Raw genomic sequence first — 19,878 nt, forward strand, 5'->3', positions numbered from 1 at the left:
TCAGGAGGCCGGGGGGGAGGGGTTTCTAGCCTCCATGTGAGCTGTAATTGCCTGGGTCAGACACAGAGTGGGGCTGAGCTAAGGAGCGAGCAGGGTCCAGGCTGAGCTAGGGAGCAGAGACATGCCAGACAGAGAGAACCATAGGAATAGCTGAGAGAGCAGATCCTGTCCTGAAAGAGGGCTGCAGTAACAAGCACCTGAGACACATCCCCAGAGAGCAGAGCTGCAGCCACAGAACCAGAGGGGCCAGGGAAGCGGCCAAGGGAGCTGGAGGCAGAGTAGCAGAGAGTGGAGCTGGAGCTGTGTCGGACGATGGTCAGGGCAGGGTGTATTCCTATACCTGTCCCTTATGACCGGCTGAAGTTCTTTTAAATTGTGCTTGGTTCTGTTACAGCAACTGAAGGAGTCAGGTTAAAACTTAAACAGTTAGGGTATGTCTACACTACCCCGCTAGTTCGAACTAGCGGGGTAATGTAGGCATACCGCACTTGCAAATGAAGCCCGGGATTTGAATTTCCCAGGCTTCATTTGCATAAGCGGGGAGCCGCCATTTTTAAAACCCCGCTGGTTCGAACCCCGTGCAGCGCGGCTACACGGGGCTCGAACTAGGTAGTTCGGACTAGGATTCCTATTCCTAACTACCGGTACACCTCGTTAAAGTTCGAACTAGGAGGGTAGTGTAGACATACCCTTACAGGTTTATTAAAGAAGCTTATAAATCATATGGTTACAATGGCTATTGCTCTCTTTCTTAACTGCTAGCAAATATAGATCTTAAAAATGGTTACAAAGAAAATAAAGATAGAAAATAGAAATAATGGTACCAAGTGACAGCTTAATCTTTAAAGAGCTCTAAGTCTATGTGTACACTTAAGACAAAGGACCACATCTAGGTACAATTTTTACCCCCTTCTGTGCCTCTCAACTCCAGCGTGTCAGGCCAGGGCCGGTCCCTCAATTCCTAGGAAAGACGAAAATACGAGGTGGGCATCCCCATGGAACCTCGGGAGGTCAAAACACCTAACCCGACCAGCAGGCAGATGGTAGATTGACACTCAAAGTGAGTGTGCTGCTGGACCCATCTTTATACCCATTGGGTCACATATTTCTCTTTCTTATCTGTGATGCCAAATGGTGCTGGTCTGTCTTTTGTGAGACCAGTTCTTACAAGGGAGTTGTGAACTTAATTTATACTTGTAAGAGAGATAACTAAATTGGAAGTACTGGGCATTCTTTTTGCAGTGGGAAATTCCTCTCCCAGGGACGGCTGTGTGTTCGTATCAACATGGATGCCAGCCAAGGCAGTTCTCGCAGCCTCGAGCTCAGCTTATTGCCTTAATCGCTCTCTCCTCATATCTATGTTTTCAGCTTCTCAGGATCAGATGAGCCAGCATAGACTATGCTGATTTTATTGCTCCTTCTCTGCCCTGTATGCTTCAGGAACCTCAGAGAGGCAAATAAGATGGATGTGAGGGGGGGAGGGAGGGTGTGTCTGTCTACAAGCTGGTGCTAGAGCAGTCTGGAGCCAGGTGCAGTGAGAATTTGGGGAGAGTGAGGGATGGGGGGGGGGACTGATGCTGGGGGAAAGGGCCCTGCTACTTATTTAGAGCCAGAAGGCATGTGGCCACTGCCAGAGTAGTGTCCATTCCACAGCATCCCTGCAGCACACCCAGGCCCAGGGAGGGAGGCCTTGGGACATGTGAGGAACAGACTGTGAACTGACCTTACATTCCAGAGATGCTGTTTGCAATGTCCCATGCAACAGAGTGGGGTCATGTATTTTCCTCAAACCTTTCCCATTTTCCTTATTCCTTTGAAATTGATTGCTGTTAACTCCTTGTACTTGCTTTGAACTGTATGTAATGTTCAGTAGGTCAGGGAGGCTACGTCTAGACTGCAAGCCTCTTTCGAAAGAGGCTTTTTCCAAAGTATCTTTCAAAAAAGCCTCTTTCGAAAGAGAGCATCTAGACAAGAAGATTTTTCGAAAAAGCAACTCCCTTTTTCGAAAGAGAGTCTAGACGCTCTCTTTCGGAAAAGCCCTGTTTTCAAACAATAGCGCTTTTTTTTAAAAAATGACTTTTGAAAAAAGACATTATTCCTCATAGAATGAGGTTTACCACCATCGACAAAACGGCCATTTTCTTTCAATTTACTGTTGACAGAACGTGATGGTAGTCTAGATGCAGGTACAGTTTTTTTCGAAAAAACCCTGTAGTCTAGACACACCTGGAGAGAGCACCCAGAGCAGGGACACCCTAAAGGTATGTCTAGTTTTGTTGGAAAAATGGCAAAACTTGAGGAAAGTCCACACTGCAGTTGTGTTCTTCTGCAAGAAAACCGAAAGAACAGTGTTTTTTTCCCGCATTGGTAATCCTCATTCTACAATGAAGAAGCCTTTTTGTGAAAGAGCTCTTTCACAAAAAGGCGTGTGGATGTGGAAGAGGGAGTTTTTTCAGAAGAAGAGGAAAGAGGAAACAGCACAGGTGGCCTGGTGACCATTTTGTCCATAGCAATCACAGCTTAAATGCAAGAGAGCATCCATTCAGTCTGGAAGCTCTTTTTGAAAAAGCAGATCGCTTTTTCGATGGGCTTTTGCAGTGTGGATGCTCTCTTTCGGAAGAAGTTTTTTTGGAAGATCTCTTCTGAAAAAAGCTTCTTCAGAAAGAATCCTGAAGTCTAGATGTAGCCTGAGTGCCCACAAGAAGGCTGGAAGTTGAGAGTTGAGGCCCCCACACCAGGAACCCTGGGCCCAGTCTTACTGGGGTTACAAGGACTCTGCCACATGGTAGAGTGGAAGGGGAGCCCTTGCATTGTTGACCTCTGGGTACAAGAAGTGGTAGCGGGGACTCCGAACCTTTCGTTAGCCCATTTCACCTAGGTAGTATAGAAGCCAGGAAAGTTCCCCACAAGAGAAGGACCATTCCCCTGATACATTTGCTTCATTTTAAGTCAGTTCTGTCTCACAGCTTCTCTCCTCCATCACCACTAATTGTCCTCCCACCTGTGGAATTCACAAATGCTCTAGAGTTGCTGCTGGAGGGTCTCATTTTTATCACATAATAAAATATATTGGTATATAAATACTACATGTACATTTCAATGCATAGCAAATATAACAACGTAAATAAAACATTGTATGAAATTTGAATTTGAACGGACTTCACTAGTGCTTTTTATGTAGCCTGTTGTAAATATAGGCAAGTATCTAGATGAGTTGAGGTACTTTCTGGATGATGTCTGCATCCCCCCAGGGGCATACATACCCCTGGTTGAAAACCACTGTTCTAGGTCATCAAGCTGACTAATTGGTTTTCTGCACACACACAGCAGACTCAATTTTTATTTAAGCATTCCTTAGTCTGCATTTTATTTTGCACTGATGATTTTGTGATCCTCTGTATTTGCCATTTCTTTATTAATCAGTGGTGCTTCAATGCGGAGTGCATTCCAGTGGGAAAGAATCCAGAAATGATAAACGGTGGATGGGGCACATGGTCCTCCTGGTCCCATTGCACACGAACATGTGGGGCAGGAGTTCAGAGTGCAGAAAGACACTGCAATAATCCAGAGTAAGTTGAGTGCACAGTCCATCACCAACTCTTTGAATGCCTTTCCTATATAATGCAAGGTGTATGAGATATCTGAGGCATATTTGTGAGGATAGCGACGCTTCTGTTTCTCACAATATTATCAACAGCTACTGCTGCAAGTCAATCACTGAACCCACTTCATCCAATAAAAACACTTTTGTTTAGAATACACCAGCCTTCCCATTATAATCTTCATCTTGCTTCTGCAAAAGTGACGAGAAGTCCTGTGGCACCTTATAGACTTAGGGTATGTCTACACTACAGTGTTAATTCGAACCTGATTAAAGACATATTCCTGAGAGGACCTGAGCACTCCTTATTCCCACTAAAGTGCTTGTCATGTTTTAGAATTGAACCTTCCCCCCCCCGAACTACTTAATTCGAACTACTTACCCGGTACGGTCTCCCTGGACGCTGGGACATCCTGCGGTGGCCCCTCCGGTGTGCCCGGGTCAGGGCTCTCTGGTCCCGGCTCGCTGTCCCCCGGGCTGGCATGGACCGCCCCACCCCCCAAGAGTCTGTCGAGGGCGGGGAAGTAGGGGCAGGTGTCAGCCCCTGCAGTGGCACCGCCCCTGGTGGCTCTGGCATACCTCTGCTGCAGCTGCTTCACTTTAATGCGCACCTGCTCCCGGGAGCGCCTGTGTCCCTTTCAGGCCATGGCAATCGCTATGCGGCCATAGACAGCCACGTTCCTCCTCCTAGTGCACAGATCATGGAGATTGGGGGCCTGCCCCCAAACCTCAATGAGGTCCATGACCTCCGCACTAGTCCAGGGGGCCGTGTGCCGTCTACGGCCCCTGGCGGGCCCCTGGGTGCTGGGGGACTGGGGAGGAGACGGCTCGCTGCCACTGGCTGCCTGGCTTATGGTGGGGCCACTGGGTCAGGGGCAGAGACCGCTGGCAGGGCTGGCTGTCTCAAGTGCCGTCTGGCCAGAGTCTATCCCTTTAAGGGCCTGGGGCTGGGGGAGAGGAGTGGAGTTTTCCTGGTTGTGCCCAGAGAGGCCACCAGGGGGAACCTGGGAAGGGCTAGCCTCCCACTAGTTCGAATTAAGGGGCTACACAGCCCTTAATTCGAACTAGTAAGTTCGAACTAGGCTTAGTCCTCGTGGAATGAGGTTTACCTAGTTCGAACTAAGCGCTCCGTTAGTTCAAATTAAGTTCAAACTAACGGAGCGCTAGTGTAGCACCTATCAAAGTTAATTCGAACTAACGTCTGTTAGTTCGAATTAACTTTGTAGTGTAGACATACCCTAACAGATTTATTGGAGCATAAGCTTTCGTGGGCAAAGACTCACTTCATCACTCACTTATGCTCCAATAAATCTGTTAGTCTATAAGGTGCCACAGGACTCCTCGTTGCTTTTGCAGATTCAGACTAACACAGCTACCCCTCTGATACTTGACATCTTGCTTCTGAGTCTTCTATCTTCCTTGGAAATTGCCCCCAGAGGGAGATGAAATTTTCACCTGTGGGTTTAGTACAAACCTCAAAAACATTGTTTTAACAAAAGTACTTTGGATAATTTGCAATATGTTCAATAACTATGCGGGGGTAAAGATTAATGACCTATTCCCAAGAGCAACTCACATATGATCCTAAATCAGCTTCATTTGAAGTCTGAGGGATTCTGGAGATGGATTTTAAGAATCTAGAGACATAGGTATCTTTTGGCCTTTTTTTAAATTGTCCCATTTCAAAAAGGGCAGAAACATTTAGGGCCCAGATCTTTAAACATAGTTAGGCACTTGACTCCAAGGAGTGATCAGCTCCTGACATGGGTGAGTCTATGATGAACTATGTATATGTTACTCTCTTAGGGTATGTCTACACTACCACCCTAGTTCGAACTAGGGTGGTTAATGTAGCCATACGAACTTGCAAATGAAGCCCGGGAAATTCAAATCCCGGGCTTCATTTGCAAGTTCATATGACTACATTAACCACCCTAGTTCGAACTAGGGTGGTAGTGTATACATACCCTTAAATATGTAATACTACATGTAACATTTTCTGAAGTGCCAGAAGTCTTGTTTATACTGCAGACCTATATTGGCATAGTTACATCACTTGGGAGTTTGAAAAATACACATCCTTCAGTGATGTAGTAATACTGAGCTACCCTGCCAGCCCCTGCTGTATATAGTACTGTGTCAGCAGAAGGGGTGCTGCCTCTAAGAAGGTGGATTAGCTATTTTGATGGGAGAGATCTCTCCCATTGGCATAGAGCATCTTCATTATCATACTACAGCAGCCCCAAAAATTCACACTTTACTTCTAGGCCTCAGTTTGGAGGAAGGTATTGCACTGGAGAACGGAAACGCTACCGCATGTGTAACATTCTGCCATGTCGACGAGACACACCAACCTTTCGTCAGATGCAATGCAGTGAATTTGACACAGTTCTCTATAAGAATGAATTCTACCAGTGGATTCCAGTTTATAACACAGGTAAGACGTAACACAGTCAAAATCATAGTACTTACAAATCGATAATGTGTGAAAGGGATGTAAATGAATACAAGCCTTTGTCTTGCCTAGGAAAAATATCATTTTGTAGGCCATGTGGACTGGTGGTCTATGAATAAATAAGGGCTTTTATTTCTGTTTATTTACTTACATTTCTGAGAAAGTATCAGTGTTTATCTCAACTATTTAAAAAAGGGTGAAAACCAGTGTCAAAAATTAGCCTTACTGTTTTCTGGATAAGTATGTATCAGGATTAGTAAGGGATAGTGGGGCTGGAAGGACAGAAAAAAAGAAAAAAGCATCCATTATCCTGGGGGTAAGTGACTAGCTCTTTGTGGCAGGAAGTACCTAATATGTGGTGATTTTGAGTGTTAATAAGCTGTCATCACTGAAGTCCAGTTTGTCTGGATGGCAATATAGACTGAAGTGTATCTAAGGGGACAGTCTGTGGCTCCATTGTAAGCTAGAATAGTGATCTAGGAGTAGACATTTGCTGCTGGTTTGGTTAAATATCATCATAGAGTATACACCCAGTTTGGGGTGTCTGTCCTGTTTAATGACAGTCTGACCTGAGATTAGCCTCTAAATTGTGAGCAACATGCCAGGCAATGTGACAATCTGATGTACCCATCAGGATACGGTTGCCACAGGTCAATTGGGCTTTAGGGTCAGAACCCCAAACCACTGCAGGCTTCTTGCGCAAGAATGGCTGTTCTTGAGCAAAATCATGTGGAGCATCTACACTGCACGTGCATTCTTAGGCAAGTAAATTTACAGTAAAGCATCAGAAAAGAGGCTTCTTGCACAAGAGTTAATCCTCTCCCCATGAGGAATAAGCACTCTTGCGCAAGAGCTCTTGTGCAAGAAAGCAGTGTGGACGGGCAACAGGGGTTTCTTGCACAACCCCTATGGTTAAAATGGCCATCAGAGCTTTCTCGTGCAAGAGAGCATCCACACTGCCATGGACGCTCTTGTGCAAATGCACATCTCTTGTGCAAAAGCACATGGCAGTGTGGACGTGCTCTTGCGCAAGACCTTTTGCTCAAGAACTCTTGTGCAAAACAGTTATTGTGCAAGAAGCCTGCAGTGTAGACATAGCCCTAAAGTTTAAATTTGACATTGAGAGTTTTAAGGTTTAAAGCTTAGTTACAATGGATGATTTACAATCATATGAAAGTCTTGACACCAAGGGAGCTTAAAAGTTTATGGTCATCTACTTTCTGTACATTAAGAAGGATACCCCAGATCAGGGGCTGAGAGCTATGCTCGTGGGCTATGGCCAAAAAGCAGTCCCTGAGCATCCTCATGCCCTGGATGCAGGAGTGATCCATATTCATTTGCTGGCAGCTGAGCCACAACATGAGCATCAAATTAAAATGATGAACTCTGAATGAGAGAGGAAAAATTAGTTGATGAGATGGAGAGAAGGAAGCCAGTCAAAGTGCCCAGATGACTGAGATGGAGAAGGAAGCTGAGGAGAGATCCAAGGAAGCCCAAATGATGTGAAAGAAGCAAACCAGAGAGAGGCAGGAGCTCACACACATCCTGGACAAGCACAAAGAATAGCTGACTCAGGCTGACTGTACAGAGGAATTCCTATCCACCTTTGAGAGAGTCTATGAAATCTGCAAGATTTCAGAGAATAATCAGATGCCTATCTCATTAGCTGGATTGACTGGAAAAGCCAGTCAGGTATTTAATGAAATGAAGGGTGACGCTATGGTGTATGAGAGCTTAAAGGAAGCTGTACTGAAAAGGTTTACAGTCATCCCTGAGTCTTATTGCTTCAAGTCTGACAATACAACTTATACGGAACATGTGCATAAGCCGCTTTGTTATGTGAAAAAAATAGGGGCTAGTGTTGAAGGCAGCTTTGATAAGCTGTTACATTTGGTGATGCAAAAGCAGTTGTTACACCTCAGTGGTTCCTGATCATGTCAAAGCAGCCATTTGTGGCAAAAAACCTTCCACAGTTTTGATGTCAGCAGAAATTGCTGATGAGTATGTTGAATCTAGGGCACAAGAGGGATGTAAACTCTGAGTCATAAAGGAGGTAGGATTTAAGAATAAACCTAACCCCAACTTTGTTAAGAAACCTCAAGGGAGTGGTAATGGGGCATCGACCCCACTCTGGTGGAGAAAGGGTTAAAAGTTGCACTGGGAGGCTGTGCAGGAGGCAACTAATCAGAATGGGGATGGGCTGCAAGGTACAATTAGTCATGGCAGAGCAGGCCCATATATAAGGAGGGCAGAGGAATCAGTTCCATCTTGGGAGCTCAAGGAGGAAGAACTGAGTCCTTGAAGGGCTTGAGGGAAGTGCCAGCACCCTGGCAGGGGAAGATCAGTTGAAGCTCCAGGCTGCAGACTCTTACTTGGGAGCTGCATGAGCCTGCAAGAGAGGGCAGCACTATTGACTCTGGCCATTAGGCCACATACCCTTGCAAGAGAGCATCCCTATTGACACAGACCTCTGTGCCAGATTCCCCTGAGCTAAGGACATTACTTTGCCTTTATCAACATTAAAATGTATTTGCCATTTTGTTACCCCATCACTTAGTTTTGTGAGATCCTTTTGAAGCTCTTCACAATCTACTTTGGTCTTCACTATTTTGAGCAGTTTACTATCATCTGCAAATTTTGTCACCCCTTTCTCCAGATCATTTATAAATATGTTGAATAGGGTTGGTACCAGTATGGACCTTTGGGGGACACCACTTGTTACCTCTCTCTATTCCTGCCCTGTTTACTAACAATTTGACCTGAGATTAGCTTCTCAGTCTGGAGCTACATACCAAGTGCCACGATAGCAGCTAAAAAAGTAAAACTTTGAAACAGTCACAAGCACTCACCTTTCTGCACTAGAAGTACTCAGGAAACTTTACATGCATTGCTTTGTGCATTAAACAAGAGTATTTGTCAGCTCTCCTGTGGCTTGTGAAACAATTCTCTGGGTAATTTCATGTATTTCTTTCATGAGTTGTGTGCATAATCAGATGAGAAGAAGAATCCTCACCTTCTGTAAATGGTGAGGCAGTTTGCTAACCACTTATCTTCCAAATCAGAGCCTGGTTTGGAACAAAACAAAATTCTAAACAAAGGAACAGTTCCAAGGATTCTTGGACCAGTTCCTCAGCTGGTGTAAATTGGTGTAGATTCACTGAAGTTTAAGGAACTATCTCAATTTAGACCAGATGAGTATCTGATCCCTTATCTTTCTTATAGAACTCTGAGACTAATCAGCTGTGCCTAGACTGGCCAGTTTTTCCGGAAAATCAGCCGCTTTTCCGGAAAAACTTGCCAGCTGTCTACACTGGCCGCTTGAATTTCCGGAAAAGCACTGTCGATCTCATGTAAGATTGTCAGTGCTTTTCCGGAAATAATATGCTGCTCCCGTTCAGGCACAAGTCTTTTTCCGAAAGACTTTTGCGCAAAAGGGCCAGTGTAGACAGCACAGTACTGTTTTCCGCAAAAAAGCCCTGATCGCGAAAATGGCGATCGGGGCTTTATTGCGAAAAAGTGCGTCTAGATTGGCCATGGATGCTTTTCCACAAAAAGTGCTTTTGCGGAAAAGCATCCTGCTAATCTAGACGCGCTTTTCTGAAAATGCTTTTAACGGAAAACTTTTCCGTTAAAAGCATTTCCGGAAAATCATGCCAGTCTAGACGTAGCCACCCAGTTCAGTTTGTCTTTTCATTTCAAAGGAATTTCAGCCTCATTTTAGTTTGCTGTCAAGAGGATTGTCCTTAAGAGTTTGGTTTATTGTTTTATCAACAGGTATTGTTTTATCAAAGCTCTCCATTTATGTATACGGCTTAGGTTAAAAAGTCCCCAGTTCCTAGCATGAAGCTTTCCCAAATACTAAATGCAGCCAACTTCTTTTCTGTGGAAATCCTTTGTCAGTGAGATGAAATCCAACGCCATAATTGTCGTGGATTTTTTTCTGTTGTCTTTTTTATGCTTCACCGTGAAGGAAGCATTTTAAATGTTGCAAGGAGATGAGGTGATCCTAATGGTCCTTTCTGACCTTAAATCTGTGGGAAAAAACTAAGATATTTAATGCTTCTGGAGACCTGTGCTGATTATTATTATTATAATAATAATTAATAATTAATAATTAATAATTTGTTAGCACCTACAGGTTCTAATTAGGTTAGAGGCCCCATTGTGCAAGGCACTAAACAAATTCAGAGGAAAGCACAAACTCTGCCTTAAAGAGTTTGCAATCTAATTTAAAATAATGAACATAAATAGTAAGAGGGAAAAGAAGAGGGGAGCAGCGGTAATGAGATTTTGTGGCTACAAATGCGTGTATGTATAACTTGATTGTTCCAAATTATTTTGCTTCCCTCTTCCCCTCAATACACACAGATTTTAAATTGAATGATGGCACTCAAAGTGGAAAGTTTGGGGAATAGCAGGAAGGGAGGGGAGTTAACATGAGGAAAGAAATAGGAAAAGGAAAGAAGGGGCAGATATTCAGGAGAGCGGATGGAAGGGGGACTGAAGAAAGAAACAATGGGTGACAAAATGCAAAATCCAACCGATATCTTCATGAGCCAGGGAGGAAGCTCGGGAATATAGTAGTGGTACGCTTATGGAGTGTCCCTGCCCCACATTACCAGGACTGGGCAAGAAGTGGCATCATCATGGGATGAATGTTGCTGCTGTTCGAAAAACAACACTTGAATGAAATACAGAAACTGGCAGACTAGAGCTGCTTTGCCTGAAGCAGTTCCTTGCTGCTAGGTCTTCCTACCCACCTGCAGTGTCCTTCTGCAACTCCAGAGGATTCTGCCTAGAATGTTTGCGGATAGAACTGATAGAACCAAACTCTCTATTGGGTATAATTTTATAAATAAGAACTACTGTGAAAAGAGATGTTGAACAATATGAAGCTCATTTCTTCAGGCGTGAACACTGATGAGGAAAATAATGCTATGATTTATTTTTGAATTGCATCTTTTAAACCAAATGCTTCATACTCAGTTCCAGTCTATCAATGCAACCCCCTATATAGTGTCTATTGTATGATCCAGATTAATTTTGTGGCAGCTGGGTTTAGGCAGAAGAGAGAAAAAGATAATAGGTAAGTTACAGGAAGAATAACTGAGCCTGGAGCAACTGAAAGAGGATTTTAAACCAACATTTTCTAATTATGGAAGCCTAAAATAAGCCCCCCAAATCAATAATTAGGAACAAAAGTCACACTAAACTGTAACCTGATATTATAAAGCACTGAGCTGCAGTAGCTCTTGTTGACTTCAATGGATTTTGTGGGGGTTCAACACCTCTGAAAGATAAGTAGTAAATGATAGACTTTAGGTATTCTAGTTTGAAAATTGTGGTCTGAGGCTACATCTAGAGTACAAGCCTCTTTCGAAAGAGGCTTTTTCGAAAGAACTTTTCAAAAAAGCCTCTTTTGAGAGAGATCGTCTAGATCAGTAGTCTCAAAAGTGGGGTGGGCACACCCCAAGGGGTGGGCAAGATGATCCATTGGAGTGCGGGGAGAAAATATTATAATTTTTATTTATATGTATTTATCTAAAAAAATAAGAAAGAAATTAAGCTTTACTAATATTCAATATACGGATTGACACTGGTGCCCTCACTCGATCCATATGCCAGACGGTCACGTGTCACGTACGGTACGCAAGGTATCCTGAGGGAAGAGTGGGAGTTCTACAATGCAGAAGGATTGACAGTGGCGCCCGCACTCCTTCGTTCGCTTTGAGCGTATTGCAACGTATTGCAGTTTACATGTGCCCAGTTAAGTGGATTTACGGATTATATTATCTTGTTTTAACTAAACTAACCCTCAGAAAATGGACAAGTGGCTTAAAAAGATTCCTGCAAAGAAACCGCGGATTGAAGGTAATACTAATAATGCGAGCACAAGCGAACAATAAGAAAATGGCAGAGCTGACACTTCTCCTACTCCTAGTATGAGCTCTTCGTCAGCCACTTTACGAGGTAAAAAAAATGATGATCTAATTAGATCTGACAAGAATTTGGCCAAAAAAATCGAAGTTATCAAGAAGTCTATTTGAAATATGGATTTACATCCGCTATCGTTAACAATGAACCTCACCCTAAGTGTATATTGTGCCTTGAGATATTAGCTAATGACAGTATGAAGCCATCACGATTAGCAAGACATTTAAAAACTAAGCATCCAGAACATGAAGACAAACCTCTACAATTTTTTCAGCGATGTTTCAAGTCATGAGATATTCAATCCAGTACTTTACAAAATTTCACTAAACTTAATAATAATGTTTAGAAGCCTCTTTTGAGGTTTCTTACTTAATAGCAAAAGACAAAAAGCCACATACCATTGAGGAAACACTTGTTCTTCCTGCCGCAGTAAAAATGGTTGAAATAATCCACGGAAAACAATATGGCGACAAACTAAAATGCATTCCTTTGTCAGAAATACTGTTGGAAAACACATAGAAAACATTGCTGAAGATTTGAAGAAACAAGTATTAGAACAAATTACGCAGTGTGGTAGGTTTGCTCTACAGTTGGATGAAAGTACAGATGTTTCTAACATGTCTCAGCTTATGGTATTTGCTAGATTCTGTTTCAATAATGAAATACACAAAGAACTACTTTTTTGTGTGCCACTAAAGGAAAGATGTACTGGAGAAGATATATTCTCAACAGTAAATGTCTTCAATAAAAACAATGTTCTGTGGAAACACTGTGTAAGTGTAACCACTGATGGAGTGGCTGCTTTGACTGGAGCAAAAAAAGGATTCCGGAGTAAAGTTACAGAGATAGCACCACACGTGAAATTCATTCACTGTATCATTTATAGGCAAGCTATTGCAGCAAAGAAGTTGGAGCCAGAAGTGCACAAAGTGATACAGGATGTCATCGATATGGTTAATTTTATAAAAACAAGACCTTTAAATAGTAGAATCTTTACAATACTTTGTAATGAGATGGGGAGTGACCATGAAAATCTTTTGTACCACACAGAGGTTCGCTGGTTATGTCGTGGCAAAGTGCTTAAAAGAGTTGTCGAACTTAAAGATGAGTTATGCATTTTTCTTTTACAAAAAGACAAGTGTTCCAAATTTGCTGACCTTTTCTGTGATGACAAGTAGCTATCAGTAGTATGCTACTTAGCAGATATTTTCGAAAAAATAAACACACTTAATCTGTCCCTTCAAGGTAAAGGTGACATTTTAACAATAAGTGAGCAAGTTACTGCTTTTCGAAAGAAGCTCGTGCTATGGAGAGAGCATTTTGAAAATAGATGTTTGGAAAGGTTTCCATCGAAAATGATGTAAGTGTGTCACCTATAAAAACTCTCATATCTGCACACTTAGAAAACTTGGAAACAGAATTTTCTAACCTATTTAAAAATCTTCCAAATGAAGAGTTTCAGTGGGTTTTGAACCCATTTGTTAAAAATATAAAAATGCAACACCTTCCGATTAGTTTGAAAGAACAACTGATTGACATCAGGGAAGATGGAAATTTACTAGCCGAATTTCAACAGAAACCTTTGCATAATTGGTGGATGGGATGAAAAAGGAGTACCATGATTTAGTAAGTGCAGCCAATTAAGGACTTCTTCCATTTGGATCTACGTATCTTTGTGAGGTGTCTTTTTCAGCTATGACAGCCATTAAAACAAAGTATCGAAATAAACTGAACTTAAAACTAGACCTTCAGATCGCTGTATCACAAAGTGTTAAACCAAGATTTTCAAAATAATGAAGCATATTCAATCACATTGCTCTCAGTAAAAATATTATTATTAATAATAATATTTTTTTAGTGAGAGCAAAAAGGTTTTCTGTACCATTAATAAATAACATTTTAAAAAATATTTTAAAAATATTGTTTATTTCATCTTTATCTCATCCTTTTTTAATTTCTATTTTTTGTGTATGTTTTATAATGTACATAATATATTAGTACAGTAGTACATGTATATAATTTATAAATAAATACATTTACATATATTGGGAGTGCGTGATCGAAAATTTTTTACTGATAGGAGTGCGTGATCAAAAAAGTTTGGAAACCACTGGTCTAGTTGTTAAATTGTTCAGTAGTCTTATACCTTCACTTTTTAAGAGCAAATTCATCCTATTCTTCCCTCAGTTCAGTGCTCAGACAATTCCTAGATTTGAAGAGAGATGAGAAGCCCAGCAGAGGTTGTTTCTCTTAATACTGGATATGCAGTTACAGTTTCTCCAGCATTATATATAAAAAAGCATAAATACAGAAATATCCGGCTGAAGAAGAAAAAGTCTTATTCATTTTCCACAGGTAATTCTCTTGGAAACTGGCAGACTAGTGCCACTGTGACAGAGGTAATTAAACCAGGATACAATGTTTATCCTTATGGTATTAAATCCACCTATCTCTGATAAGGAAGTGATATGCAGGTTAGCTTACTTTATTGCTTTATTTTATTCAGGGGAGTACAGTTAAGCTTATCTAAATCCGCTAGTTTCTTGGAGAACTGTATTTCAATGTAAGGGCTACACTGAGGTTATGAAATAAAGGCTAGAAATAGAAATAATCCTATATGGATACATTATATTTAACCAATCTGTGACAGTGATGGGCTCACCTGTCTGTTTAGCCTCTTCTCAAATTTTGGAGGATAGGGGTTACATAACTAAACTGTGACGGATCTCATAGGACTTCAGAAGGCAATATGCCTGTGTTTCATATCAGATCTGTACAGCTTCATTCTCCAGATCTCCAGTCGCCATTAGTCTGTAATCAGGCAGAAACTAATGTTGCAAGGATGGCTTGATGTTCTAAAGCACCCGCTTGCCGCCTTACTCTTGCCCTTTGTTACCCCCTTTGATGACCAGTGTATTTGCAGTAGGAGTAGAGGTTGTGTGGTTGATTTTTCTCTTGCAACCTTCCCTTAGCCAAGTCCCAGTCCTGTTGAGTTCGGTAGGGCCAGGATTTCAACAGAAATGCAGAGTCACTCCTTGTGTTGTAGGGGAAAAAATATTGCAATCCTGTCTTTAGGCAGCAGCACACATTGCTCAAACACCTAGTTAATCAGGTGAGAGTGGATCCTTTTCTTAAAGGTATAATTTCCTGCTCAGGTAAACCCACATGTGCTAACTTTGATCAAGCTAAAGCACTCAAAATACTAGAGCCCTTGTAAGGGAGGCAGAATAGGCTAGCTGTCCTGAGTAATAGCGAACCTGTGGCCTCAGATATCTGGCTGGTCCCATAGATTGTGCCACTACAACTACACTGTGATTTTTTTTTTTTTTTTTGGTACACTGATTTGATCAAAACTAGGACATGTAATTTGCCACTTGGGTAAATGTGCACCTTCACCTGAAGAGGATAGGCGTACTTTGGTGTGAATTAATAGGAGTAAATTTTTAAGGAAATAATTTAAACCACTATATTAATAATTTTGATGTACAGAGAAACTCCACTGGTGTTATTGGGTGCCAATTGAAGACAATCTGCCGCAGAGCTAAGTTGGAATGGGATGCTGTGCTACAGGAATGAAAGTCGAATCTCCCTGCAGATAACTCATTCCATATGTAGACCCCTGAGATCCATAGGTTTTGAGAATGGAAAAATCCTCTTTCTCCTAAAACAATTTGAAGAAAATTTTATGATGTTTTCCTACCACAAGAGCTGCCTCTTTGTGTGTTTTCTGTATGAAAGGGAGAATCAGGCTCTCTAATGTGTTTTTATGACCTAAAATAGGAATATTGTCTGGGCTATAGCTCTCGGTATTTGCTGCTTCTCTTCTGCTTATAGACTTCATATTTTGAAAGCTCTTGTTTTTTTAATTCCTTGCTAACCAGTTGCTTAAAATAGGTACTTTTCTTAAGAAATGTTGGTTCAATATCTGGCTTTTCTGTGCATTTTCAGTATGACCCAGGCAGTCTCTTAATCTTCTTGTGCCTCAGTTCCCCATCTAAAAAAGGAGGATAATAGTACTTCCTTGCTTCTATCCTGTTTACTTAACATATAAGCTCTTTTGGGACAGTGATTATTTTTTATGAGGTTGTGTACCGAGTCTAGCATAATGGGGCCCTCATCTTAGTTAGAGCCTGTGGACACTACAGTAATCATATATATAGTAGCCCAGTGTCTGTAACACCAGTATGCTGCTGTTCCCTCTGGGGGGCGCTGTTGCCTGAAATGCTGGCTGTTCCCTCTGGGCAGCCCGTGCTGCATGGTGAGTGCAGGGCCCAAATGGTTGCTTGCGCTGCTTGCTCCCCCGCGGTGGCCCGGCTGAGTGGCGCAAAAGTCAGCCGAGTGCCACGGCGGAAGGGGAGAGGGGGCGGGGCGGTGACGTACATGGCCAGGGGCTGGGGCCTGGCCATGTATGTCACCGCCTTGCCCCCCTTCACCTCCTGCCGTGGTGCTCGGCTGACTTCTGCGCCGCTCAGCCGGGCCACCGCTGGGGAGCAAGCGGCACAAGCAGCCGTTTGGGCTCCGCGCTCCCCAGGCAGCATGGGGAGTGTGGAGCCCAAACAGCCATTTGGGCTCCGTGGTCCCCCGAGTGAGAGGCAGGAGTGGGAGGAGAAGAGAAAGAGAGAGGCAGGAGGCGGATGAGAGCTGAGAGAGAGGGGGGGAGGCAGTAGGAGGAGGAAAGAAAGAGAGAGAGAGAGAGAGAGAGAGAGAGACGGAGCGAGAGACTGGAGGCTCAGGAGAAGACCGACGTGGAGGAAAGACCTGAAAATCCCGTCTTATGACGGGCTGATTATCTAGTATACATCATAATCTGGAAAACAAATGGCTATTAACGTGGCCGGGATAATAGGCAATTTCTTCAATGGCTGCAGTGGTCAGTCCATAGTCAGTTGTGTCTGAATGTGAAAGACCGAACCTTAATACTTACATCATTGCTGGAGTTAAAGTGCCCGTCTGTTGAATAATGAATTGACACTGTGGGGTAGGAACAGGAACTACTCTTATTTTCAGTGAACTTCAGTGGAGAACACAATTTTTTTTTTTTGTTCATGCCCAATATGTCTGTTTCATTTTTTAACAGTTGCTGCTGTGCTCTTCTTTCTTGCTCAGAACTTCCAGAAATGAAATTAGACACCTGGTGATTTTTGCACAATTCCATACACTTCTCCACTGAGAAGTCAAACTTCTATGCTACACTTTAGGAATGGCTTGAAAGCAGAAAAAGGGTTTTGCAAAATTTCCAGGTCAGACAAGATCAGTTTAGAGCAGGAGACAAAGATGAGGTGGGATTCCAGAATCCTTGTTTCCTAGAAAACATGGTGTTTTTTAATTGAAAATGGTGCTTTTGATGGTAGCAGAAATAATACTAAATCAATCTTAGCACCAGGTACTGAAATTAACCACAGCAGGCAGAAAGCTCCTACATGAATTTAAATAGAAAAAAACAAAAATCAGACCTCTTTTGTGCATCTCAAAGAACAGAATTAAAATGAAGATTGTTTGATTGCCCCAGTTAGCAAACTTCACAGACTGTTAAGGATTGAACAGGGATTAATTTTTTCATCCAAGCCTTCAAAGCCTTACATAATTCCACCCCAACTACATCCCAGACCTTAACTCCTGCCACTTGCCTCCTTGAATGATGCCAGGTTCAAAGCTCAATTCCATCCACCCTCTGCACACTCCTATCTCAATCATGCCTATGATAAGTGGAATGCTCCTCTTCATTCCATTTGCCAAGCCACGACCTTCTTTTCAATCAAGTCCCGCTTAAAAAAACCCCAACTTTTACCATCGTGTACAGTTAGCCAAAACCAGCTACGTTTCTGAGTTTCCTGGAATGTCTCATTTGATTTTGTCTTTGAGACCCCCAATTCTCCAAAATCTGTATTGACTTGAATGGGATTTCTTGCATGCTCTAAGTTGAGACTTTGCAAGAATAGGACCTTCCAGTTCTTTGGGGGAAGGGACAGCTTTTATTGTGTGTGCTACACATGGAGGGGTTAAATTGCCCGGGCCTCGGACAAAGGAGGCAGAAAGGGCAGGAAAGGGGTAGAGCTGGGGGGTTAGCTTTCCCCGTCTTGCACTTCAGCTCTGCACAGGGCTCCAGTGGTGATTTGAAAGGGTCTGCAGCTCCAGCCACCACTGCTGCCTCAGTGGCAGTGGCTGGGATTCCCAGGCCCTTTTGAATCACCAGATCCTGGGGCAGTTGCCGTTTCCTCTGCCTCCTCCCCCACCCCATCAGCAGGCCTGGCTACACAGAGCTGAACATATTGCCCGTGCTGTTCAAACACGAAATAGAGACTGAGCTACCTTCTTGCTCGTCTATCATTTATAAGTATAAGTTTGTTTTTGTTTTTAAACAGTGCCAAAAATTGCACTGCACATGGGCCCTGCCCTAGCATGTTTGAATATTGCTGCCCCATTAGATGATGAAAGTGCAACAAAACAGTGATGTGGGAAAGTGAGAGCGGTCGCAATATTCACGTCATTAGGCTTTGGTTCAGGCTCTCAGCAGAGATGGGTGTACAGACAGTTGAATATTCCTTGAAATGTTTAATAAATGCCTATCTAAACTGCATAAATGCCTTCGTTTTTTGGTTGACTTGCTTCTCATGGGTCTGTCAGTAGTAATAGATTTAAACCTTCAATCCAGCAAAGCTCCAGCTGCAACACTATTGCCAAGAGGGCTAAAATGCTCCATGGACGTAGAAAAGGGGGAACTCAAATATGGGTAAAGAGGTTATTTTATCTCCATACTTGGCACTGGTGCAATGGCAGCTGGAATGCTCTGTCTAGCCAACTCTGGTACCTGCAAGAAATTTTATAAACTTCAGAGCATTCCAGGAAGAGCCACAAGGATGAATAAAGGATTAGAAATTAAGTCTGATGGCTGCAGTGGGCAACCTGCGGCTTGTCAGGGTAAGGAATGACAAATCACAGCCAATGTAAGCTATGGGCACCAATACCTGTGGATGCCAGGAAACAATCTGTCTGTCTGGTGACCCACCAGTAGCTTACTCTGATGAGCCATCTGCAAGCTGCAGGTTATTCACCAGTATCTTATGGTAACAGACTACAGGAGCTCAATCTATGTCACTTAATAAAGAGATTAAGGAGTAACTTGATCACAGTCTGTAAGTATCTATTCAGGGAACAGTTAATAATGGGCTCTTCAGTCAAGGAGCCATAACACAATCCAATATCTGGAAGCTGAAGCTTTCTTGACTGGGGCCTTAGATCCACTATGAAGAACATTAGCCACTGTTGTTCAACAGTGGGACTGTCATTTGAATATTTTTCATGACTACTAAATTCATTTTAAATATTTTCAGTCCTGTATCTGACTCTAATACATTTTTGAGATGAGAGGTTCTCCATACGTTTCATCTTCCAGATACCTTGAGGTACCAGAGATTATCAGAATGCTGCATATTTTATTTCAGAACATGGTTACTGCATCCAGTAATTGCTACTCTGAGAAAGTATATGTTTTTTTCCTTCAGCTAATCCTTGTGAACTCTACTGCCGCCCCATAGACGGCCAGTTTTCCGAGAAAATGCTGGATGCAGTGAGTGATGGTACTCCTTGCTTTGAAAGAAGCAACGCCCGAGATATCTGTATAAATGGCATGTGTAAGGTATTGGGTATGTTTGTATGTTTCCTTCTCTAAAATTTCATGGGAAACTATTTCCCAAATAATTTAAGAGGCTACCAGCATGGGGTATTTGATTTCATTGTATTTTAAATTATAATAGAAACAAGTTAATGGACATTAGAGTTACCTTGACCTTTTCTACTCAATAGATTGCCCTGGGTGTTGTTTCTTCTATTATCAGAATCAGTTTAAGAATGTCTGTTTGCTCTGTTCTTATGGAGATATTGTTTTCAC

The 19,878-nt window shown here is 42.5% G+C and overlaps 1 protein-coding gene across 2 annotated transcripts in view; it reads left to right on the top strand.

Annotated features, from left to right (window-relative positions):
• ADAMTS12 (ADAM metallopeptidase with thrombospondin type 1 motif 12) overlaps positions 1 to 19,878 on the top strand; it is a 260,830-nt gene that overhangs the window by 171,924 nt on the left and 69,028 nt on the right. For both annotated transcript variants that reach the window (XM_006116518.4, XM_006116519.4), the window contains 3 exons: positions 3,424 to 3,569; positions 5,869 to 6,038; positions 19,493 to 19,626. In XM_006116518.4, the coding sequence (XP_006116580.2) occupies positions 3,424 to 3,569; positions 5,869 to 6,038; positions 19,493 to 19,626 (450 nt within the window). The remainder of the gene's footprint in view (positions 1 to 3,423; positions 3,570 to 5,868; positions 6,039 to 19,492; positions 19,627 to 19,878) is intronic.

This window comes from Pelodiscus sinensis, chromosome 6 (assembly GCF_049634645.1).
Source record: "Pelodiscus sinensis isolate JC-2024 chromosome 6, ASM4963464v1, whole genome shotgun sequence".
NCBI lineage: Eukaryota > Metazoa > Chordata > Testudines > Trionychidae > Pelodiscus > Pelodiscus sinensis.